Here is a 27162-nt window from a genome sequence, read left to right as displayed (position 1 = left end):
CCCTGCCCCCTGGCCGTGGAATTCCTCAGTTGGTACATGCCTTTGATTATGGATTCTGATACCTGAAAAAATGCAGACACAAATCTGCAAAATAGATAATCATGGCAGGCAGGGTCTGGATGGCAAATTTTAGCCAGGAGGGCAAACCCCAGGGCACTGGCCCATAAGTTGTGGCCCATCCTTAAAAAGAGATTCTCAGTAAAATAAATATTAATCAATAATAAAATAGACTATTAGTGCGGCTTAACACAAAGTTACTTTACTAGTTCAAATGTTACATTTTAAAAAACGAAAATAAATAATGCACAAAAACACAATATATATTTTAATACAGATTCAACCCGCACTTGTTTTTTTTTTAAATATAGGTCTGGGAGAGAAGGTAGGGATGATTTATAAAGGTTCGGGAGAGCAGGTAGGTATGTGATTAGTCCACACATTGGGGGTAATTCCAAATTGCTCGCAGCAGGAATTCTGTTAGCAATTGGGCAAAACCATGTGCACTGCAGGGGAGGCAGACATAACATGTGCAGAGAGAGTTAGATTTGGGTGTGGTGTGTTCCATCTGCAATCTAAATTGCAGTGTAAAAATAAAGCAGCCAGTATTTACCCTGACCAGAAACAAAATAATCCACCCAAATCTAACTCTCTCTGCACATGTTATATCTGCCCTCCCTGCAGTGCACATGGTTTTGCCCAACTGCTAAAAAAAATTCCTGCTGCGATCAACTTGGAATTACTTCCATGGTTTTGCCCAACTGCTAACAAAGTTCCTGCTGCGATCAACTTAGAATTACCCCCATAATACACTTCTTGTTGGTTTTCCCAGCTCTAAAATGCCCAACAGCTGGTATGATTACATTGCAGTTAGATATCAGTTTGGACACGCCCCTCTCACATCCAAATCTCTCTGCACATTTTGATTTGCTTCTACCTGGGGGGAAATTTGTTAAGAATCGTTTTGGTCTGCAATCCCTATTTTGCACATTTACTAACGGCGTGTTGGGCTGAATCGTGTTGTCCGATGGTGATAGAAATAGTTTTGTTGTGCGTTGGGTGGTACGAGTTTGCTGTGAAGCCTGCATAAATCAGTGAGATCTGTGCAGGTTTTTGTGATTTAAGTAAATTTAAGAGTTAAATTTAGGTTAAAAAAAATACCTTGTAGGGTCCTTTCCCCACCCCCAAAGCAAAACCAACACCTGGAAATAGGGGGTGGGGGGTGGGGGGGTGTGGGGGTCCCCCGTATTTCAGTGAACCAGCACCGGGCTCTTGAGCCAGTCCTTGGGAAATACAGGGAAAAAAAGCTTATGGGCCCCCATATATTTCCAGTACCATCACCGTGCTCTTACTAGGGGTGGGGTGGGGTGGGGGTGTAGTGTCACAGCCAGGAGACACACTTGACAGCATCCGACAACCAGCTTGGGGTTGGGTTCGTGTGACCGCGGGTCACCATACCAATGCGGGGATCCTGAATGTTAGATAGCTGCGGGGGGGGGGGAGAGATGAGCGCAACTCGCCACGTATATGGGTGTCATGGGAATACGCCCTGTCCCCTGCTGACCGGCGGGCTATTCAGCGATCGGGATCTCAGCATCGGTATTGTGACCGCCGGCCTCCTGACCACCAGTCACATAACCGCATCCTCTGCCCCGGTTGGTCAACTTATCTATGTAGCCCTGAGGGCCTTAAAAATAGAAAAACAAATTACTCGAACCAGTATGGATCTAGAGAATATATATATGTATACACATATAGCTCCTTTCTGCAAATGTCGGAACTCACATGGTTTCCGTCATTTGCAGAGCCACCAGCCAATCAGTGGCCACTACTGTGGGAACAGGCCGCTGATTGGCTGAGTGCCCTGACTGCAAATCAATAGCAGCCTGAAAGATGAAAAATTGCCCAAACACGATTCTTAGTGAATCCCCCCCCCTGCAGTGCAACATGGTTTTGCTAAGGTGAACAGTTACTAGCTCTCTTTGTTTTTGCTCCCACCTCCAAATCAGCTAATGTTTGAGAAGACTCATCTCTGAATGGCACGCAAGATGCTTTAGATGTTTCACTACAGCAGACGCTGGTAGCAGTCACATAATTATCATCTGATGTCTAAGATGTTGGTCAGGGTGAAAGACAGACATACAGACCACACACTCCTGAGCAGTGAGTCTCGGTATATAAAAGTAAATGATGGCCGGTGACAGACTTAACAAGTCATTGATTTCAAGAATACTTTGGTGATTCTCAGAACACCCTGAGTGACATCAAAAGCCATGACCTCATAACCAGCAAACACCCAACATTAGGATCACTTTATGCTTATAAGTCACATTTTGGGCTAGACATAGCTCAACACTAATATTCCCTCAAATGCCTTTTTTGTATTCTTCCAGCACTCACTACAATACGGGGTATATTTATCACAAAACACATTTAAAATGCCATTGTGTAAAAAAAATATAACCACAACCTGCAATGCGGCAATGAAAATGAATAATAATAAAGTTGGGGCACTGGGACAGAGCTGCTGTATATATCAAGTGTGCTTTGGGCATAAACATGTAAAGGAGAGCCCTGGGGCCTGATTCATACCTGATCGCTGATGTGCGTTTTCAGGTATTGACTGCGTATGCACCGCAATGTGCATGCGCGTCGGACAACAACAAAGGACATCGCCGGTCAGTGATAGGTTGGTACGAAAAATCCAATAGCACGGTCGTTCACAATGTGATTGACAGGAGAAAGCCGTTTGTGGATGGTAACTGACCGTTTATTGGGAGTGACCGGAAAAACGCAGGCGTTCCCAAGCGTTCTCAGGGAGGGTGTCTGACGTCAGCTCTGGCCCCGATCAGTCTGTTCTCATCGCACTGTAGGAGTAAGTTCTGGGCTGCGCAGAGACTTCACAAAGTGGAATTTTGCAGCTCGGTGTACACATGGGAACGCACCCTTGCATACCATCATACGGAAAATTATAAGCTACATCAGTTTCTAGCTGCAAGTCACAGTATGGTTGTCAGTAACTGGTCCCAGCACAGGATACATAGTGATGCCTACGTTGGGACACTCGGTGGACAGAGGGGTCTATGTACAAAGAGAGAAATAAAGTGGACGAAGATAAAGTACCAGCCAATCAGCTCCTATGTTACAGGCTGGGTTTGAAAAATGACAGGAGCTGATTGGTTGTACTTAATCTCTGTTTGCTTTATCTTTCTCCAAGGCTTAGTACAAACTCCAAAGAGTTACACAGGGTTTTGTTGGGGTAAAGGCTGCTGCGAATGGCAAATTATTCTCCGTTGTGTTTGATTCCCAGTGCCGTGATATAGGGAGGTACCCACCATTCATTTTATGTGGTAACTATAATAATCTCATAGAAGATCATGTAAAGGAAGCCGCTGCTGCAGAACCGCTACAGAACCATTTCATATTGAGGATCTATACACACAGGCTATCATGTTAGTCATATTTACATATACACTATATAGACAAAAGTGATTGGACACTGACAGCAAATAGATCAATGAGATGTTATTGACGTCAGTACTTTACTGTAGACTCCCTTCTTGGCAAACTGTCCAAAAGTTCCAGGGCAACAGCAAGCAGTATGTTTTGCCCCTCGCCTTAAGTACAGTGGCCAACTTCAACACTAAAGAAGCTTGAGTCGGCCCAGAATGCACCCGTCACTCTAATTCGTCCCAGAGGTTCCCAATTTCCCAATGCAGTGGCAAACGCAGGATTTGCATGGGGGGGTTTCCAGAACTGGGCGGAGCCAATCACGAGGGTGGGGACTGAGGTGACCCAGTATATGCTGGGTCCGTAAAACTAGTGTGTCTATGTGTGTGTGTGTGTGTGTATATATATATATATATATATATATATCTACACATATATATATATATATATACATATATCTACACACACACATATATATATATATACATACACACACACACACACACACACACACACACACACACACACATACATATACACGGGTGGTCTTCAGTATGCCGGCGGTCGGGCTCCCGGCGACCAGCATACCGGCGCCGGGAGCCTGACCGCCGGCATACCGACACTTATTCTCCCTCGTGGGGGTCCACGACTCCCCTGGCGGGAGAATAAAATAGTGTGGCGCGCGTAGCGTGGCGAGCGCAGCGAGCCCGCAAGGGGCTCAGTTGCGCTCGCCACACTGTTGGTAAGCCGGCGGCCGGCCTCCCGGCGCCGGTATGCTGGTCGCCGGGAGGCCGGCCGCCGGGAGATCGTAGTGAACCCATATACACATATACATAGCATATTAAACATGCATACATATATATATATATATATATATATACACACATACAGTACACATATACATATACACATGTATATATATATATATATATATATATATATCATATGTGTGTGTGTGTTTATATGTATGTATGCATGTACATGTGTATATATGTAGGCACATGGATATATATGTACTATAATTAAAATAAAGTAAACTTTTATTGCACTTGCAAGTGCCACCAGGAAGACAGCAGGCTGCAGAGGAGGCTAGACAGTCATTAATAATACTCATGCAGCTAAAAAAAAAAAAAAAAATTTTTTTTTTTTTGGTGGAGGGGGGTTTCTGGGTACTCGGAAACCCCCCCTGGGTGCGCCACTGCAATGGTGTTAAGATCTGCGGCTAAATGTAACCAGGTTGGTTTTTCCCTGTAAATGGACTCAGAGCTGGCCAGTCCATCCGGGTTACTGAATTTTCTGTATACCAGTCCAGCGTCACCCTGGAAACATGACATCGCGCAGCCTTCGATGATTCTCATTTTCAAACTCGGTTAGCTCCTTCCGGCAAGCCATTTCATTAGCAAATGATCTAATCCGTGCCCCTCTGACATTTTATACTTACATGAACACATGTCTGCTGCTTGCGGGGAAGGGGGGGGGGGGGATTACTTTTGTCTACATAGTGTATAACACCAAGTAAGAGATGCCTGACAGTCGCCCTCCTTCCTTCCAAAACATGTGGTTACATTACAGGTGGCTTGCAAAAGTCGTCCCTTTATAAATGTACACTGGTATAATGCATATATATCTAAGGGCAGGTGAGGCAATTAGCAAACTATGAGTCTTCATTACAATAGAAAGAAAAGCAAATACATTGATGTTTGACAAGGAGGAGGAAGTCTGTGGCTTATGCTTTGATCAGTTGTACATGCAGAAGATAGATAGAGCATGCTCCAGCTCTTTGCTATACCTTTTTTTCTTATACTAACTCAACAGTTTTCATAGCCTAGACTAGGTCACTTATAATGGCAGAGCAATGGGCAGACTTAGAGCCTAATTCAGCATGGATTGTAGATGGATTGTAGATGTGCAAAAAAACGCATATCTACGATCCATTACTGTGACATGTCGGGGTATGCCCAGCACAGGGCAAGTCCGCTCCACATGCCAGATCCAGCTTGCGCATGTTTAGGGTAGTCCTCTGCTTAGTCAGATGGCTACCTGTCATGTTTCGGGTCGCGACGGCTGCATGTAACGTCACGCAGCAGCGGCCCGCCCCGCAAACGATCCAGACACGCTTGCGTTGTCCAGAACGTGCTACCCCAATGTTGAGTTGACACCCCTATAACGCTGCCGTGACGGCACCTCCCGCCTCACGAACGCCTCTGCCTGTCAACCAGGCAGATGCGTTCACACAAGTGAGAAGTGAAACGCACGTGCAGTGCAGCTGCTGCGCATGCGCACACTTAACAGGACATCAGCATGCGAATGCTGCCGCAACACCGTTCCATGCTGAATTAGCCCCTTAGTTTACAGGAGCTTGTTGTCACATCTCAACTGACCCTTTAAATCCTGCTCAGTTCAAAAGCTGCCCCTCAACAACAGGGGACACCCTGTAGATCTTCCAGTTCTAGCAAAAAAAAACAATAGACTGTACTGTATTTATTAAAGGGTGACATGCCACCTCCATCAAAGGGTCACCGCTGATGGCATTGACAGCGGAAGCCCTGCTGACAAAAAGATTTGCAGGGTCTCATTGAAAAAAAGCTTCCCAATGAATCTCAGGAGAATGATAACAGACAAAAATAAATGAAATAGATGCTTTATTACATAAATCCTTTTCATTCACTTTGTTACATTTTTCGTAAGTTTTTTTTGACTGAGGAAGTGGAATAAAAAATCGCAATTAAAAGCTTTAAGGTCTACTGCAAATGTGCAAACTGGCTAACCTGGGCATATCCCGAGAGACTGGCAGGGGCGAAGAGGTAAGCGAAATATTACAGCTCCCAGCCAGTATTGCCTAGTCAGATGAATATCATGCAATTGCCCTGTTGTCACCAAAGTCAGAAAGAGTTTTTCTGCCTTTAATAATCCGACTCTGTAGTGAGGGCTCTTAAGAGCAGCTACGCCTGATCTCTCTGCCCCCGTAAGACCTAATGATTTCACAGCACTAGATTTCTTGTTAAGCTGAAGCATGACGAGAGGCAGGTGGAATTGAATAGAACTCAGATCAGGATCTAAAAGTGAAATCACAGTAATAAGGGTGTATCTTGGCAAAGTTCCTAATAAAGGAGGACAGGTTTTTCAATACTTAGTGCCCTGAGTCAGCATGATAGATCAGCATTTTATTTTTTTTTTTTTAGCCTTTGGCTTCAAAAGTTCAGTAAAGTACATTATGCTTCAGTTCTTTATGGATACTGGCCCAGACAGGGGAAGATCAAGAAAGGGTAGGGCCCCTGTGCAGCACCAGAGCCAGATTTACACACAATATATGAGCCAAAGGGTACATGGGGGCATTATACACATGTGCAGCAGTATAAACTCCTGGAAATTTTGTGAGTTTTGATTAGAGATGTGCTGAAAAGATAAGCAGGTTAGGCACTGCCTCACCTGCTAGACTTTTTACCCCACAGTTTTGACTATAAAAATGTTTAGAATAATGCAAAGAAGATATTACAAATATATTCTTTGTATTTTTCATATACTTTATACAGTCAAAACTCTGGCACAAACGTTAGTATGACAGGAAAGGCTCTGCCTCCCCCCACCGCACGTCACTGCTGTGCAGCCACCATGCCCCCCCCCCCCCCCTCCTCCTCCTCCTCCCCACACACAAAGTAAAAAGTTCAACCTGAACAATATATGTGTTAGGGATGGACAACTTCCTAACCCCAGATGTTTCTTAACTGCATTTTTTTTATAAAAGGTTTTGTATCAATGATGAGCAACAGCTGTAATGATTGATCATGGGTGTAAGAGAAATTCTGCTGAAGTTTAATATTGTTCGGGTATAACATGATATTCCATTAAATATGTGTCATTATTTTTTTTTTTAGGGAGCCATCACACAATGGTCAGCTTCGCCTGCCAAGAATTCCTAGGCATTGCCATATTGCTGCTTCAGTATTCATCCTGCCAACAAAGTCCAAGCAATGAGGACTCTTCGTCTTTCAGTTTCACCCAGGATTTGTACCATACAACAATTTATGAAAATTCAGCTCCTAAAACCTATGTTGTAAGCCAAGTCAAAATGGGTGTTTACTTGAAAAACCCTCAATGGACAGTAAAGTATCAAATATTATCTGGAGACCAAAGTGGACTTTTCAAAACAGAGGAGCTGGTGGTTGGAGATTTCTGTTTTCTACGAATAAGGATACGCAGTGGCAATGCAGCACTTTTAAATAGGGAAGTCAAAGACAACTATCAGCTACTCATCCACGCCTCTGAGAAATCACTGAAGTATGACATACGGACTAAAGTGATCATTCAAATCTTGGACATAAATGATCTAAGGCCTCTCTTCTCGACAACATTTTACAAGTTTACAATCAATGAAGATGCACCTCTTAAAACAGTTCTTGGTAAAATTAGTGCAACAGATGCTGACTTGGGCCAGAATTCTATGTTCTACTACACCATCAACACAAAGTCCCCATACTTTTGTATCCATCCAGTGAGTGGTATTGTTATGTTAATTGGCCATTTGAATGCGACCCAGAGGACTGTGCACAAACTGGAGATTTTAGCAGTTGACCGCATGAGAAAAATTGCAGAGGGCATTGAGTTTGGGAATGTAGCTTCTCTGCAGGTATTGGTACAGCCAGCTTTGAAGAAGCCCCCCGTTATTTCATCAGTAACAGTGGCCACGGCTGACTCTTCGGAAAGGCTTCTTTATGCCACTGTAGTCATGAATGTAGCAGATCCAGAGTGCAGCATATATTCTGTGGAAATTGTAGATGGAGATCCATATAATTATTTCAAGGTTCTAAGATCTTACATGGGGAAAAATGAATTTACTGTAGTGTCTACTGCACAAATTAACTGGCTGGAGCACTCTCAAGGTTTTAATCTAAGTCTTCAAGCAAAAGACAAGAGCAAGCCGCCAGTTTATTCCCCAATTAAAACAATATTCATTCCACCATGGAGATATGCTTCAGCAAGATTTGAACAGGACATCTATGAAGTACAGATTAATGAGTGTGCTCCACCTAGCAGTCATGTTACGGTAGTTAAAATTATTCCAGCCATTCCATCTGTGGTATATTATTTAAAAACCTCAACCGACAAGTTCAGGCTTAACACCAAAACTGGTCTGATCACCACCAGCAAATCTATGGATCTAAAAGATCAGTCTCAATTCTATTTGGAGGTTACAGCACTCAATGGACAGGTCTCTACCTCCATTACTGTCAGCCTTGTAGACTGCAATAATCACTACCCACTATTCTCTCAGTCCAAATATGATGGAACATTCAATGAAAATTCCCGTATAGGAACAAGGATTTTACAAGTTAGTGCCACAGATGCTGACCAAGGATACAATGGCAACATCACCTACAAGTTGGTTAGTCCAAAATCTTCTCCATTTATCATTGACCCATTTACAGGGGTAATTTCCAACAGTAGGGTGCTTGACTATGAGTTAAATCAAAGGCTATATAATCTAAAGATCTGGGCATCGGACTTTGGCATTCCTTTCCGTAGGCAAACTGAAGTTTACGTAACCCTAACCCTTAATAATTTGAATGACAATGCTCCGGTTTTTGAGAAAATCAACTGCAATATAAGCATTCCAAGAGGCATGTCCATTGGGGAGAAAGTGGTCGAACTCTCAGCAATTGATGTGGATGAGCTTCAGAATATACAGTACCTGATCCTTTCCGGTAACGAGCTACAGAAATTCAGGTTAGATCCCACATCTGGAGATATTACAGTTAGAGATGACTTTTATAGTCCACCATCTTCACTGCCTCACTTCTACTCATTATTTATTACTGCTAGTGATGGGGAAAATAAAGCCCTCCCAACTGTACTCAATATCACAATATTAAGCAAAGCTTCTCCAAAATCTGTCCTTTGTGAAGAGACAGGGGTGGCAAGCAAAATAATGGAAAACATGAAAAATTCATTTAATTTACAGACTGAAAGTCTAGCTTATGAGGAGGACACATCCTTTAATGTCCACCAGATAAACTATTATGCTCCTCAGTTTGAAGACAACTTTCCAATATCCATAGATGTGGCTGAGGACACTGCTGTCAACTCTTCCATTGTTCAGCTGTCTGCTTTTGACCTGGACAGTGGCTTTAATGGCAAACTAGTCTATGTAATATCCACAGGAAGTGATGATGGTTGTTTTGACATCGAAATGGAAACAGGAAAGTTGACTGTTTCTGCACCTTTAGACCATGAAACCACGAGTTCCTATATTCTTAATATTACAGTTTATGACCTTGGAACCCCTCAAAAGTCCTCTTGGAAAATTCTAGCCATTAATGTACTGGACGTAAATGACAATGAGCCGAAGTTTCCAGCATCAGGGTATTGCGTGGTATTACGTGAGGATGCTAAGATTGGCAGTGTTGTCCTAAAAATAAGGGCTGATGATAGTGACAAGGAAGACAATGGTAGGGTAAGATACTCACTTCTCACATCAACAGAGAAGTTTACAATTGATAGTGTCACGGGTGACTTAACAGTTAAAAGCATGTTGGACAGAGAGCTGTTTCCAAAATATAAACTTAAAGTAGAGGCGAGAGACCAACCCAAAAAAGATAGGAAACTTTTTTCTGTCACTGATGTTGTTATATCATTAGAAGATGTCAATGACAATGCACCATACTGTCAACCGGTAACTGCCAACGTAAAAATTGCAGAGGACATTCCTGTAGGAACTGTTTTACATTTTGTGGATGCTCAGGATATCGACATTGGACCTAACGGAGATGTATCATATTTTCTAATAAACGATGAACAAGGGATATTTTCTGTTGATAAGTTAACAGGGGCTTTGATTCTGGAGAAGGACCTTGACTTTGAGAAGAAGCCATTTTACAATTTGACCATCAGAGCTACAGATGCTGGCCAGCCATTCCCACATTCCTCTGTGTGCCATGTGGAGGTACAAGTCCTTGATGTCAATGAAAATCTGCACCCACCTTTATTTCAATCTTTTGTCTTTCACTGGTCAGTACTAGAAAACTCACCACCTGGAACTCTAGTGCATTCGATTATAGCTCAGGATGGCGATAATGGAAAAGATGGTGAAATACGATATTCAATAAAGGATGGAACAGACCTCTCTGTTTTCACCATAGATGAAGAGACAGGTTGGATACATTTTATAGTTGTTCTGAATGTTATTTGCAAGGCCAGATTTTCCTGTCTGATGACTTCAATACCTACGTGTGACATGGTAGAAAAAGCAATAATAGTTAATGTGTGTAGTCAAAATGGTCACAAGTAGGTCAGGGGTGGGGGTGGGGTGGCTAGACTGCACATCCTAATTCCAAATATAATGAGATGCTACCATGCTGAGATTTGTAGTTCTACACAGAAAGAAAAAATATTGCAGGAACACGCCCTAGGTACCAATCACTGCAAATAATAATAGTAAACTCTGCAATTTAATAGAGCAAAAAATAGGTACATGGCATAATTTTTGCCCAAAAAGTGGAGTGCCCATTTATTTTTGGCCATAAATTATGCCAAGCACCTAATTTTTCCCTGGGCGGGATGAACTAAACGGAAAATGCATTAACCCCCCCCCCCCCCCATTTACCGCATATTCCTAATGTACTAACACCTGGCCGGCAGGACAGCGCTGCGGAGGGGTTCGCTAGCTTTGACTGCCGACACCCCATAAAAGCCTATGGGCTTCTCTCCGCTGCGATGTGTGAGGGATCTGATCAGATCCCTGACAGCATGCCCCGTGGCCGGACCTGTCATTCTGCACATGCTCAGAATGACACAGGGTCGAATCCCAGAAGTCAAGGAGATGCCGGGGATCGCAGAGGACAGCGCTTATCGGAAGAGCTGTCCTTCGCAATGCTAAGCGCATATGTAAGTACATATGCGCTTAGCATTGTGACGAATGGCGACGATGGGCGCGATGTCATTTAGTACATCCTGCCCTCTATGTTAAATTGCAGAGTTTACTATTATTATTATTGTTTTTAGCAGTGCTTGGTGCCTAGTGTGCACCTGCAATATTTCTTATTTCTGTGTAAATCTGCAAAGTAGGCAGATCAAAATCTGATCAATCAGGTTTTGAGTGGTTTGCTTGCAAGAGCTACTTTTGTGTGGTCAGAAAACCGCAGTTATTGAGCTATACATGGGCCACTGATTCTTCCTAATTGCAAAACACTGGTCAAATTGGATTAATATTTGCCCATTCATTGATGGCCAAATTCATGTGTGGCAAAACTTATCAAAGTCCTGGTTGATCATTAATTAGGATGAACAATAGGTTATGAGCATGTGTGGCCACTTTTAGGTTACTGTTGTTGTATATACTAGAGCTTAGCAAATGTACTTACTGTAGTAACATGACTAAGGAAGGGGGACATGTACTAAGCAGTGATAAAAGTGGAGAAATGAGCCAGTGGAGAAGTTGCCCATGGCAACCAATCAGCATTGACGTAACATTTATAATTTGCATACTATAAAAGTATACAGAGCAGCTGATTGGTTGCCATGGGCGACTTCTCCACTGGCTCACTTCTCAACTTTTATCACTGCTTAGTACATGTCCCTCTAAATCATATTTATGGATATAGCCTAGATCTGTAAACAACTTTTGATCTTATACAACAGTTTGGCATTTCCGTATATGCTGTTAGCTGTAATGACTTCAGCTATATCTGTTTATTGTGTTAAGTTCCCATTTTGTAGAACAGAGAATTTGATTTAGTGCCAGAATGAACAAGCAGTAAATCATTTATGAGACCCATTAAACAAATTTAAATAGTGTAACCTACAAAGTGTATTTACTACATGCAGCACAAGAAGTGAATCTGTGCACATATTTACAATCATTACACTGTATCTGTGCACATTATATACAGTCGTTACACTGTATCTGTGCACATTATTTACAGTCATTACACTGTATCTGTGTACATTATGGCCCTCATTCCGAGTTGTTCGCTCGTTGCCGATTTTCTCTATATTGCGATTAGTCGCTTACTGCGCATGCGCAATATTCGCAGAGCGCATGCGCTTAGTTATTTTACTCAAAAGTTAGGTATTTTACTCACGGCATTACGAGGATTTTTCTTCGTTCTGGTGATCGGAGTGTGATTGACAGGAAGTGGGTGTTTCTAGGCGGAAACTGGCCGTTTTATGGGTGTGTGTGAAAAAACGCTGCCGTTTCTGGGAAAAACGCGGGAGTGGCTGGAGAAACGGGGGAGTGTCTGGGCGAACGCTGGGTGTGTTTGTGATGTCAAACCAGGAACGAAACTGACTGAACTGATCGCAGTGGCAGAGTAAGTGTCGAGCTACTCAGAAACTGCTAAGAAATTTCTATTCGCAATTTTGCGAATCTTTCGTTTGCAATTCTGCTAAGCTAAGATACACTCCCAGAGGGCGGCGGCTTAGCGTGTGCAATGCTGCTAAAAGCAGCTAGCGAGCGAACAACTCGGAATGAGGGCCTATATACAGTCATTACACTGTATCTGTGTACATTATTTACACTCATTACACTGTACCTGTGTACATTATATACAGTCATTACACTGTATCTGTGTACATTATTTACACTCATTACACTGTATCTGTGTACATTATGTACAGTCATTACACTGTATCTGTGTACATTATTTACAGTCATTACACTGTATCTGTGTACATTATTTACAGTCATTACACTGTATCTGTGTACATTATTTACAGTCATTACACTGTGTCTGTGCACATTATTTACACTCATTACACTGTATCTGTGTACATTATTTACACTCATTACACTGTATCTGTGTACATTATTTACACTCATTACACTGTATCTGTGTACATTATTTACACTCATTACACTGTATCTGTGCACATTATTTACAGTCATTACACTGTATCTGTGCACATTATTTACAGTCATTACACTGTATCTGTGCACATCATTTACACTCATTACACTGTATCTGTGCACATTATTTACAGTCATTACACTGTATCTGTGTACATTATATACAGTCATTACACTGTATCTGTGTTCATTATTTACACTCATTACACTGTATCTGTGTACATTATTTACACTCATTACACTGTATCTGTGCACATTATTTACAGTCATTACACTGTATCTGTGTACATTATTTACACTCATTACACTGTATCTGTGTACATTATTTACAGTCATTACACTGTATCTGTGTACATTATTTACACTCATTACACTGTATCTGTGTACATTATATACAGTCATTACACTGTATCTGTGTACATTATATACAGTCATTACACTGTATCTGTGTACATTATTTACACTCATTACACTGTATCTGTGTACATTATTTACAGTCATTACACTGTATCTGTGCACATTATTTACACTCATTACACTGTATCTGTGTACATTATATCTAGTCGTTACACTGTATCTGTGTACATTATTTACAGTCATTACACTGTATCTATGCACATTATTTACAGTCATTACACTGTATCTGTGCACATTATTTACAGTCATTACACTGTATCTGTGCACATTATTTACAGTCATTACACTGTATTTGTGTACATTATATACAGTCATTACACTGTATCTGTGTACATTATTTACACTCATTACACTGTATCTGTGTACATTATTTACAGTCATTACACTGTATCTGTGTACATTATTTACAGTCATTACACTGTATCTGTGCACATTATTTACAGTCATTACACTGTATCTGTGTACATTATTTACAGTCATTACACTGTATCTGTGCACATTATTTACAGTCATTACACTGTATCTGTGTACATTATTTACAGTCATTACACTGTATCTGTGCACATTATTTACACTCATTACACTGTATCTGTGCACATTATTTACAGTCATTACACTGTATCTGTGTACATTATTTACAGTCATTACACTGTATCTGTGTACATTATATACAGTCATTACACTGTATCTGTGTACATTATTTACACTCATTACAGTGTATCTGTGCACATTATTTACAGTCATTACACTGTATCTGTGTACATTATATACAGTCATTACACTGTATCTGTGTACATTATTTACACTCATTACACTGTATCTGTGTACATTATCAGTGGGGTAACTAGAAATTTTTCTCCCCCGAGCCAAAAAATTCTTCGGCGCCCCCCCCCCCCCCCCCTTCATTCTCCATAATTGGGAGCAAGAAAGGGATAAATATGCGTGTGCCAAAGGCGCGCGCGCGCCAAAAAAGGGGCGTGGTTTCGTTGGAATGGGCGTGGTTTTGCATAAAGGGGCGTGGCATTGCAGGAAAAGACTACCTTATACCCCAGTTTTGCAACCTGCACGCCCATACGTTGGCCACCACAGGAAAGAAAAATAATCCTGATTCATGCCCCTTACATTATTTGTCATTTTTCCTCCTTATAGTAATGCCCAGTATACATTATGCCACATACTCCAATGGCCCTTAGACATTATGCCGCACACAATAATGCACATGACACAATAAGCACACACTGTGATGCCCCCGACACATTATGCCACACAACGTAATGCCTGTGACACATTATGCCACACACCGTAATGCCTGTGACACATTATGACAGGAATCGCAATGCCCGTTATACATTATGCTACACACTGCAATGCCCCTGATACATTATAGCACATACAATGTCTGTGACACATTATGACACACACCGCAATGTCCGTGATACATTATGCCACACACTGCAATGACCCTGAGACATTATACCACATATCACAATGCCCGCGATATAGTATACCATACACCGTAATGCCTGTGACACATTATGACACACACCGCAATGTCCGTGATACGTTATGCCACACACCGTAATGCCCATTACACATTAAGTCCTACAGTAAGGCTTCTAATTACTTTTCAATTACCTGCTCGTTGTCAGGGGTTTCATGCACTGGGTGTCATGCTCGTTGCCAGGGGTTTCATGCTCTTGGTTCCATGCACGGTGCCAGGGGTTTTCATGCTCAGGGTGTCATGCTCGTTGCCAGGGGTTTCATGCACTGGGTGTCATGCTCGTTGCCAGGTGTTTCATGCACTGGGTGTCATGCTCGTTGCCAGGTGTTTCATGCACTGGGTGTCATGCTCGTTGCTAGGAGGTAGTCCTTGTTGCTAGGGCTGTGCTCCCAGTGCCACATATGTTCCCAGTGCCAGATATTCCCCCCCCCCCATGTGCCAGGTACAAATATACCCCCCCAGTGCCACATATGCCCCCAGTGCCAGATATTCCCCCCCAGTGCCACATATGCCCCCAGTGCCAGATATGCCCCCAGTGCCATATATTCCACCCCAGTGCCATATATGCCCCCAGTGCCATATATGCCCCCAGTGCCAGATATTCCCCCCCAGTGCCATATATGCCCCCAGTGCCATATATTCCCCCATGCCATATATGCCCCCAGTGCCAGATATTCCCCCCCAGTGCCATATATGCAACCAGTGCCAGGTATTCCCCCCCAGTGCCACATATGCCCCTCAGTGCCACATATGCCCACAGTGCCATATATTCCCCCCCAGTGCCAAATATGCCCCCAGTGCCACATATGCCCCCAGTGCCAGATATTCCCCCCGTGCCATATATGCCCCCAGTGCCAGATATTCCCCCCCAGTGCCATATATGCCCCCAGTGCCAGATATTCCCCCCCAGTGCCATATATGCCCCAGTGCCAGATATTCCCCCCAGTGCCATATATGCCCCAGTGCCAGATATTCCCCCCAGTGCCAGATATTCCCCCCCAGTGCCATATATGCCCCCAGTGCCAGATATTCCCCCCCCCCCAGTGCCATATATGCCCCAGTGCCAGATATTCCCCCCAGTGCCATATATGCCCCAGTGCCAGATATTCCCCCCAGTGCCAGATCCCCCCCCCCCCCCCGCTTTTTGGAGGGACACGGAGGGCACAGCTCACCTCTCCTGTGTCCCTCCTGCTGCATCATCTCCGGCGGCCGCGGGTCTAATAGAGGGAAGTGCCGGTTCGTGAGCCAATTAGAGCTCACGGACGGCACTTTCCCCTATTAGATCCGCGGCCGCCGGAGATGATGCAGCAGAAGGGACACAGGGAGGCGCGCTGTGCCCTCTGTGTCCCTCCAAAAAGCGGCGGAGGGAAGGAGACTGCAGACTGACATGCGGACGCTCGTCCGCATGTCAGTCTGCTGTAAATCAGTGGCGCCCCCGCAGCCCCTCGCTCCCAAGCCACCGCGAGGGCTGCGGGGGCAGTAGTTACGCCACTGTACATTATATACAGTCATTACACTGTATCTGTGTACATTATTTACAGTCATTACACTGTATCTGTGTACATTATATACAGTCATTACACTGTATCTGTGTACATTATATACAGTCATTACACTGTATCTGTGTACATTATTTACACTCATTACACTGTATCTGTGCACATTATTTACACTCATTACACTGTATCTGTGCACATTATTTACAGTCATTACACTGTATCTGTGTACATTATATACAGTAATTACACTGTGTCTGTGTACATTATTTACACTCATTACACTGTATCTGTGTACATTATTTACACTCATTACACTGTATCTGTGCACATTATTTACAGTCATTAGACTGTATCTGTGTACATTATTTACACTCATTACACTGTATCTGTGCACATTATTTACAGTCATTAGACTGTATCTGTGTACATTATTTACAGTCATTACACTGTATCTGTGTACATTATATACAGTCATTACACTGTATCTGTGTACATCATTTACACTCATTACACTGTATCTGTGCACATTATTTACAGTCATTACACTGTATCTGTGCACATCATTTACACTCATTACACTGTATCTGTGTACATTATTTACACTCATTGCACTGTATCTGTGTACATTATTTACAGTCATTACACTATATCTGTGTACATTATTTACAGTCATTACACTGTATCTATGCACATTATTTACAGTCTTTACACTATATCTGTGTACATTATATACAGTCATTACACTATATCTGTGTACATTATTTACAGTCATTACACTGTATCTATGCACATTATTTACAGTCATTACACTGTATCTGTGTTCATTATTTACACTCATTACACTGTATCTGTGTACATTATTTACACTCATTACACTGTATCTGTGCACATTATTTACAGTCATTACACTGTATCTGTGTACATTATTTACACTCATTACACTGTATCTGTGCACATTATTTACAGTCATTACACTGTATCTGTGTACATTATTTACACTCATTACACTGTATCTGTGTACATTATATACAGTCATTACACTGTATCTGTGTACATTATTTACACTCATTACACTGTATCTGTGTACATTATTTACAGTCATTACACTGTATCTGTGCACATTATTTACACTCATTACACTGTATCTGTGTACATTATATCTAGTCGTTACACCGTATCTGTGTACATTATTTACAGTCATTACACTGTATCTGTGCACATTATTTACAGTCATTACACTGTATCTGTGCACATTATTTACACTCATTACACTGTATCTGTGCACATTATTTACAGTCATTACACTGTATCTGTGTACATTATATACAGTCATTACACTGTATCTGTGTACATTATTTACACTCATTACACTGTATCTGTGTACATTATTTACAGTCATTACACTTTATCTGTGCACATTATTTACAGTCATTACACTGTATCTGTGCACATTATTTACACTCATTACACTGTATCTGTGTACATTATTTACAGTCATTACACTGTATCTGTGCACATTATTTACAGTCATTACACTGTATCTGTGTACATTATTTACACTCATTACACTGTATCTGTGCACATTATTTACAGTCAATACACTGTATCTGTGTACATTATATACAGACATTACACTGTATCTGTGTACATTATTTACACTCATTACACTGTATCTGTGTACATTATTTACAGTCATTACACTGTATCTGTGCACATTATTTACACTCATTACACTGTATCTGTGTACATTATTTACAGTCATTACACTGTATCTGTGCACATTATTTACAGTCATTACACTGTATTTGTGTACATTATTTACAGTCATTACACTGTATCTGTGCACATTATTTACACTCATTACACTGTATCTGTGTACATTATTTACAGTCATTACACTGTATCTGTGCACATCATTTACACTCATTACACTGTATCTGTGCACATTATTTACAGTAATTACACTGTATCTGTGTACATTATTTACAGTCATTACACTGTATCTGTGTACATTATATACAGTCATTACACTGTATCTGTGTACATTATATACAGTCATTACACTGTATCTGTGTACATTATTTACACTCATTACACTGTATCTGTGTACATTATATACAGTCATTACACTGTATCTGTGTACATTATTTACAGTCATTACACTGTATCTGTGTACATTATATACAGTCATTACACTGTATCTGTGTACATTATATACAGTCATTACACTGTATCTGTGTACATTATTTACACTCATTACACTGTATCTGTGCCCATTATTTACACTCATTACACTGTATCTGTGCACATTATTTACAGTCATTACACTGTATCTGTGTACATTATATACAGTAATTACACTGTGTCTGTGTACATTATTTACACTCATTACACTGTATCTGTGTACATTATTTACACTCATTACACTGTATCTGTGCACATTATTTACAGTCATTAGACTGTATCTGTGTACATTATTTACAGTCATTACACTGTATCTGTGTACATTATATACAGTCATTACACTGTATCTGTGTACATCATTTACACTCATTACACTGTATCTGTGCACATTATTTACAGTCATTACACTGTATCTGTGCACATCATTTACACTCATTACACTGTATCTGTGTACATTATTTACAGTCATTACACTGTATCTGTGTACATTATTTACAGTCATTATACTATATCTGTGTACATTATTTACAGTCATTACACTGTATCTATGAACATTATTTACAGTCATTAGACTGTATCTGTGTACATTAATTACACTCATTACACTGTATCTGTGTACATTATTTACACTCATTACACTGTATCTGTGTACATTATTTACAGTCATTACACTATATCTGTGTACATTATTTACAGTCATTACACTGTATCTATGCACATTATTTACAGTCTTTACACTATATCTGTGTACATTATATACAGTCATTACACTGTATCTGTGTACATTATTTACAGTCATTACACTGTATCTGTGCACATTATTTACAGTCATTACACTGTATCTGTGCACATTATTTACACTCATTACACTGTATCTGTGCACATTATTTACAGTCATTACACTGTATCTGTGTACATTATATACAGTCATTACACTGTATCTGTGTACATTATATACAGTCATTACACTGTATCTGTGCACATTATTTACAGTCATTACACTGTATCTGTGTACATTATATACAGTCATTACACTGTATCTGTGTACATTATTTACACTCATTACACTGTATCTGTGCACATTATTTACACTCATTACACTGTATCTGTGTACATTATTTACAGTCATTACACTGTATCTGTGTACATTATATACAGTCATTACACTGTATCTGTGTACATTATTTACAGTCATTACACTGTATCTGTGTACATTATATACAGTAATTGCACTGTGTCTGTGTACATTTACACTCATTACACTGTATCTGTGTACATTATTTGCACTCATTACACTGTATCTGTGCACATTATTTACAGTCATTACACTGTATCTGTGTACATTATATACAGTCATTACACTGTATCTGTGTACATTATTTACACTCATTACACTGTATCTGTGCACATTATTTACAGTCATTACACTGTATCTGTGTACATTATTTACACTCATTACACTGTATCTGTGTACATTATTTACAGTCATTACACTGTATCTGTGCACATTATTTACACTCATTACACTGTATCTGTGTACATTATTTACAGTAATTACACTGTATCTGTGTACATTATATACAGTCATTACACTGTATCTGTGCACATTATTTACAGTCATTACACTGTATCTGTGTACATTATTTACACTCATTACACTGTATCTGTGCACATTATTTACAGTCATTACACTGTATCTGTGTACATTATTTACAGTCATTACACTGTATCTGTGTACATTATATACAGTCATTACACTGTATCTGTGTACATTATTTACACTCATTACACTGTATCTGTGTACATTATTTACAGTCATTACACTGTATCTGTGCACATTATTTACACTCATTACACTGTATCTGTGTACATTATATCTAGTCGTTACACTGTATCTGTGTACATTATTTACAGTCATTACACTGTATCTGTGCACATTATTTACAGTCATTACACTGTATCTGTGCACATTATTTACACTCATTACACTGTATCTGTGCACATTATTTACACTCATTACACTGTATCTGTGCACATTATTTACAGTCATTACACTGTATCTGTGTACATTATATACAGTCATTACACTGTATCTGTGTACATTATTTACACTCATTACACTGTATCTGTGCACATTATTTACAGTCATTACACTGTATCTGTGTACATTATTTACAGTCATTACACTGTATCTGTGCACATTATTTACACTCATTACACTGTATCTGTGTACATTATTTACAGTCATTACACTTTATCTGTGCACATTATTTACAGTCATTACACTGTATCTGTGCACATTATTTACACTCATTACACTGTATCTGTGTACATTATTTACAGTCATTACACTGTATCTGTGCACATTATTTACAGTCATTACACTGTATCTGTGTACATTATTTACACTCATTACACTGTATCTGTGCACATTATTTACAGTCATTACACTGTATCTGTGTACATTATATACAGTCATTACACTGTATCTGTGTACATTATTTACACTCATTACACTGTATCTGTGTACATTATTTACAGTCATTACACTGTATCTGTGCACATTATTTACACTCATTACACTGTATCTGTGTACATTATTTACAGTCATTACACTGTATCTGTGCACATTATTTACAGTCATTACACTGTATCTGTGTACATTATTTACAGTCATTACACTGTATCTGTGCACATTATTTACACTCATTACACTGTATCTGTGTACATTATTTACAGTCATTACACTGTATCTGTGCACATCATTTACACTCATTACACTGTATCTGTGCACATTATTTACAGTAATTACACTGTATCTGTGTACATTATTTACAGTCATTACACTGTATCTGTGTACATTATATACAGTCATTACACTGTATCTGTGTACATTATATACAGTCATTACACTGTATCTGTGTACATTATTTACACTCATTACACTGTATCTGTGTACATTATATACAGTCATTACACTGTATCTGTGTACATTATTTACAGTCATTACACTGTATCTGTGTACATTATATACAGTCATTACACTGTATCTGTGTACATTATATACAGTCATTACACTGTATCTGTGTACATTATTTACACTCATTACACTGTATCTGTGCCCATTATTTACACTCATTACACTGTATCTGTGCACATTATTTACAGTCATTACACTGTATCTGTGTACATTATATACAGTAATTACACTGTGTCTGTGTACATTATTTACACTCATTACACTGTATCTGTGTACATTATTTACACTGATTACACTGTATCTGTGCACATTATTTACAGTCATTAGACTGTATCTGTGCACATTATTTACACTCATTACACTGTATCTATGCACATTATTTACAGTCTTTACACTATATCTGTGTACATTATATACAGTCATTACACTGTATCTGTGTACATTATTTACAGTCATTACACTGTATCTGTGCACATTATTTACAGTCATTACACTGTATCTGTGCACATTATTTACACTCATTACACTGTATCTGTGCACATTATTTACAGTCATTACACTGTATCTGTGTACATTATATACAGTCATTACACTGTATCTGTGTACATTATATACAGTCATTACACTGTATCTGTGCACATTATTTACAGTCATTACACTGTATCTGTGTACATTATATACAGTCATTACACTGTATCTGTGTACATTATTTACACTCATTACACTGTATCTGTGCACATTATTTACACTCATTACACTGTATCTGTGTACATTATTTACAGTCATTACACTGTATCTGTGTACATTATATACAGTCATTACACTGTATCTGTGTACATTATTTACAGTCATTACACTGTATCTGTGTACATTATATACAGTAATTGCACTGTGTCTGTGTACATTATTTACACTCATTACACTGTATCTGTGTACATTATTTACACTCATTACACTGTATCTGTGCACATTATTTACAGTCATTACACTGTATCTGTGTACATTATATACAGTCATTACACTGTATCTGTGTACATTATTTACACTCATTACACTGTATCTGTGCACATTATTTACAGTCATTACACTGTATCTGTGTACATTATTTACACTCATTACACTGTATCTGTGTACATTATTTACAGTCATTACACTGTATCTGTGCACATTATTTACACTCATTACACTGTATCTGTGTACATTATTTACAGTCATTACACTGTATCTGTGCACATTATTTACTACACTGTATCTGTGCACATTATATCTAGTCGTTACACTGTATCTGTGTACATTATTTACAGTCATTACACTGTATCTGTGCACATTATTTACAGTCATTACAGTGTATCTGTGCACATTATATACAGTCGTTACACTGTATCTGTGCACATTATATACAGTCGTTACACTGTATCTGTGCACATTATTTACAGTCATTACACTGTATCTGTGTACATTATTTACAGTCATTACACTGTATCTGTGTACATTATTTACAGTAATTACACTGTATATGTGTACATTATTTACAGTCATTACACTGTATCTGTGTACATTATTTACAGTCATTACACTGTATCTGTGTACATTATTTACAGTCATTACCCTGTATCTGTATACATTATTTACACTCATTACACTGTATCTGTGCACATTATTTACAGTCATTACACTGTATCTGTGTACATTATTTACAGTCATTACACTGTATCTGTGTACATTATTTACAGTCATTACACTGTATATGTGTACATTATTTACAGTCATTACACTGTATCTGTGTACATTATTTACAGTCATTACACTGTATCTGTGTACATTATTTACAGTCATTACACTGTATCTGTATACATTATTTACACTCATTACACTGTATCTGTACATTATATACAGTCATTACACATGGCCTTTTTTATCTAAAGATGAAACCTATTGTTCTCAAGCTGGCCACAGAGTCAGTCTTGCACAGAAAGACACCTCCCAACTTTCATGTAGGATGAAGAGGGACTCCTGCGCGGCAAAGTCGAGGCCGCCAGAAAACGTTCATGGTTTCAGCTGGAAGTGGCGTGGTAATTCCACGATCGCGAGCCACGTCCCCATTTCCAGTCACTGTGGGGGCATGGCAAGCTCTCTGTGAGCTGCGCCTGCTGGCATGCCCCCAGTCCCTCTGTCTCCATGAATAAACGCTGTGTGTTCATGTGCAGCAGAGCAGCGAGTGACAGGAGCCTCACAACTGCCCCCACCACCACGGGACACTGCGGCCTGCAGGTGGGACAGCGGGACAATCCCCAAAAAACTGGACTATCCTGCGAAAATCGGGACAGTTGGGAGGTATACAGAAAGAGGCGGGACGAGCTAAATTGATCGGACATGCACAGTGCAATTATAAAAATCTGCTAAAGAGTAAAATGTAAATATCTAATCCCCAGCATAAATCATGCAATTATCACCCCAATCCGCTGATTACCATCTGATAATTTCCTAGTGGGCCTAATTCAGATGTGGTTGAAGTTGCGTCTTTTGCCGGAAAGCAGTACTTTGTGCATGCACAGGACCCATTCTGCACATGTGCAAACGGATCCTATGACCACAGGAAGCAGGCTGGCAGTCAGTGACTGACAGCCTGGGGTGCGGAGAAGGGGATGCGCTGGCCTCCATTTGTGAAAACGAAGGCATGTCACCGCTGTTTATGGGGAGGGAAGAGGCCTAGGATCTCCATCGGTGGACAGATGCTTCCTGACCTTTGCTGCAGGCGGCTTGCACGGCACCATGGGTGCAGTAAGCCATTCGATGATGAGTGATAGATCTGATGCCGCATCCTAGGACACAGGTCAGATCACTACTGCAGCAGGAGGCAGCTGCTTGTAATAGACGCCTCCTGCTGCATCACCATACAGCACTATCATCGCTGCTTCCAAGGAAGTGACAGACACTCCAACCACATCTGAATCAGGTCCAGTGTGTAGCCGCAACTTACCACAATTGATGGGTCTGTCGGACATGCCGAATCGCTATGTCTGACAGGTCTGTTCATTTGTGAGCTGCAGGTTGTACGAATCAGGCAATGTATGTACTGCTTTATGGCCTGAGCGACCGACATTTGCCCTGTTTCTTCACAGGGAAGGAGCAGGGAAATATCTCCTCCCCAGGGGAGGAACGCCGATATCGTGTGGCCACATGCTTTGAGATATCTCACCGTGTATGGCCAGATAAAATGTCAGTGTCACAGATACAGTACGTATTGTATCTGAAAGTGTATACCAAGCATTACTCTTGAGATCAAAATGTAAGGGGAGAGTTTATTTGTTAACGTCCACAAATTGCTTATTATCAGACAGATACTTATTTTCTGGATTGAACAAGTAAAGCTACCTGCCATATGTGGGCTTCCAACTAATTATATACTCATCAAATACTTTCTAAATTTGCGCAAGTTTTGCCTGATTACTGCTTTCTGGGTAAAAAACTTATCCGGAATTTTGATGAAGCAATGTGTACAATTGAAGGCTGTGTTTGGGATGGAAAACTGAGCCCCACCTACTATCTATATATTGCGAGAGTGTCCCTCCCTTAATGCTTTATAAATCCCCTCTTATTTGTCCTCGACAGTTCTTTGATGGCCTTTCTTCTGTTTCGCAAATTTGAGATAAAAATAAATACAATGCCCTGTATTGCAAAATATGTGATGTCATTGTGATTCAGCAGCACAAATTATAGCAATGATCTCATTTTTCAGGGTCAGTCCGGACAGAGGCTCCTCTAGATCGAGAATCCGTTTCACGTTACTGGCTGACCATCTATGCTACAGACTTGGGTTCCGTTCCTCTGTTCTCTGTAGCTCAAGTCTACATTGAAGTTACAGACGTCAATGATAATATTCCCCAGTTTTCCAAAGCTGTGTTTTATGCCTTGGTGCCTGAAAACTCTCCACCCAATGTTTCCATCCTTCACCTGGATGCCACAGACGCTGACTCCGTTTCAGCTGGCAAACTTTCCTACCAATTCTCTAGTGGGAACAGTCAAGGCTTGTTTGCATTGAACCCAAATACAGGTAAGTAGCTCGAACAACTTGAATAACTACTAAGAACTCAAAAACAATACTGTTACTTGTTTGTTTGCTAATTTTTTTATTTTTTATTGGTGTCGTCTTTACAATCCACTGTGTCATATAGCCAAGTTAGTATTCCTAGTAAAACCATTTTCAGGCTATTTATAATATGTAGAACAGTTTTTAACCGACAATTTGTAGATGGTATGGGCTACATGAATATGTAGTGATACGGCTTCATAGTCAGCTTTCTTACTAAATATTGTGTAGAATAGTGAACTACGGTGGTCATTCCGAGTTGTTCGCTCGCTAGCAGTATTTAGCAACCGTGCAAATGCTATGCCACCTCCCACTGGGAGTGTATTTTAGCTTAGCAGAAGTGCGAACGAAAGGATCACAGAGCGGCTGCAAAGTTTTTTTGTGCAGTTTCTGAGTAGCTCAAAACCTACTCAGTGCTTGCGATTACTTCAGACTATTCAGTTCCTGTTTTGATGTCACAAACACGCCCTGCGTTCGCCCAGCCACGCCTGCGTTTTTCCTGGCACGCCTGCGTTTTTACGAACACTCCCTGAAAACGGTCAGTTGCCACCCAGAAACACCCACTTCATGTCAATCACTCTGCAGGCAGCAGTGCGACTGAAAAGCTTCGCTAGAACATGTGTGAAACTACATCAGCCGTTGTAATAGTACATCGTGCGTGCGCATTGCGCCGCATGCGCAGAAGTGCCTTTTTTTGCCTCATCGCTGCACAGCGAACGAATGCTGTTAGCGATCAACTCGGAAGGACCACCTACGTGTATATCTTCACTATAACCTTCACATGAATACAAAACAGGTGGGATGTAACTGAAATGCAGGCAACCTGTTGCTTGGCAGCTGTTATGGAACTGCAAGTCCCAGCATGACTTAAAAAGCAGAATCTCATATAGCTCCTGGAAATGATAACAGACCGTGTCCTATCCATGGAAATGATATGGAAATTTAGATTTGGTTGATTGTTCAAATTTTATCAATGGTCAATGGTTTTTAACAATTGGGGAAAACCATCATTGGTTTGGATCTGCGCTTGAGTAAAGGAACAGGGATTTTGGTCATGCCTGCACAGCACTAAAAAGCAATGATATTTGGTCATTGGGACTCTCCATCAATTTACCATCAGGAGGAAACAATTGATGCTTACTACCCATCGATGCTCGATGGCCATCCCTAGATGTCGGACCCCCCTCCCACCCTTATTTTTAG

General features: G+C 40.4%; 1 protein-coding gene across 1 annotated transcript in view; it reads left to right on the top strand.

Annotated features, from left to right (window-relative positions):
* Nucleotides 1-27162, top strand: part of FAT2 (FAT atypical cadherin 2) — a 229218-nt gene that overhangs the window by 65623 nt on the left and 136433 nt on the right. The window contains exons 2-3 of the mRNA XM_063928331.1: nucleotides 7323-10595; nucleotides 25609-25923. Coding sequence (XP_063784401.1) covers nucleotides 7337-10595; nucleotides 25609-25923 — 3574 coding nt within the window. The 5' untranslated portion in view covers nucleotides 7323-7336. The remainder of the gene's footprint in view (nucleotides 1-7322; nucleotides 10596-25608; nucleotides 25924-27162) is intronic.

This window comes from Pseudophryne corroboree, chromosome 6 (genome assembly GCF_028390025.1).
Source record: "Pseudophryne corroboree isolate aPseCor3 chromosome 6, aPseCor3.hap2, whole genome shotgun sequence".
Taxonomy (NCBI): domain Eukaryota; kingdom Metazoa; phylum Chordata; class Amphibia; order Anura; family Myobatrachidae; genus Pseudophryne; species Pseudophryne corroboree.
This window is presented reverse-complemented; position numbering and strand designations above follow the sequence as displayed.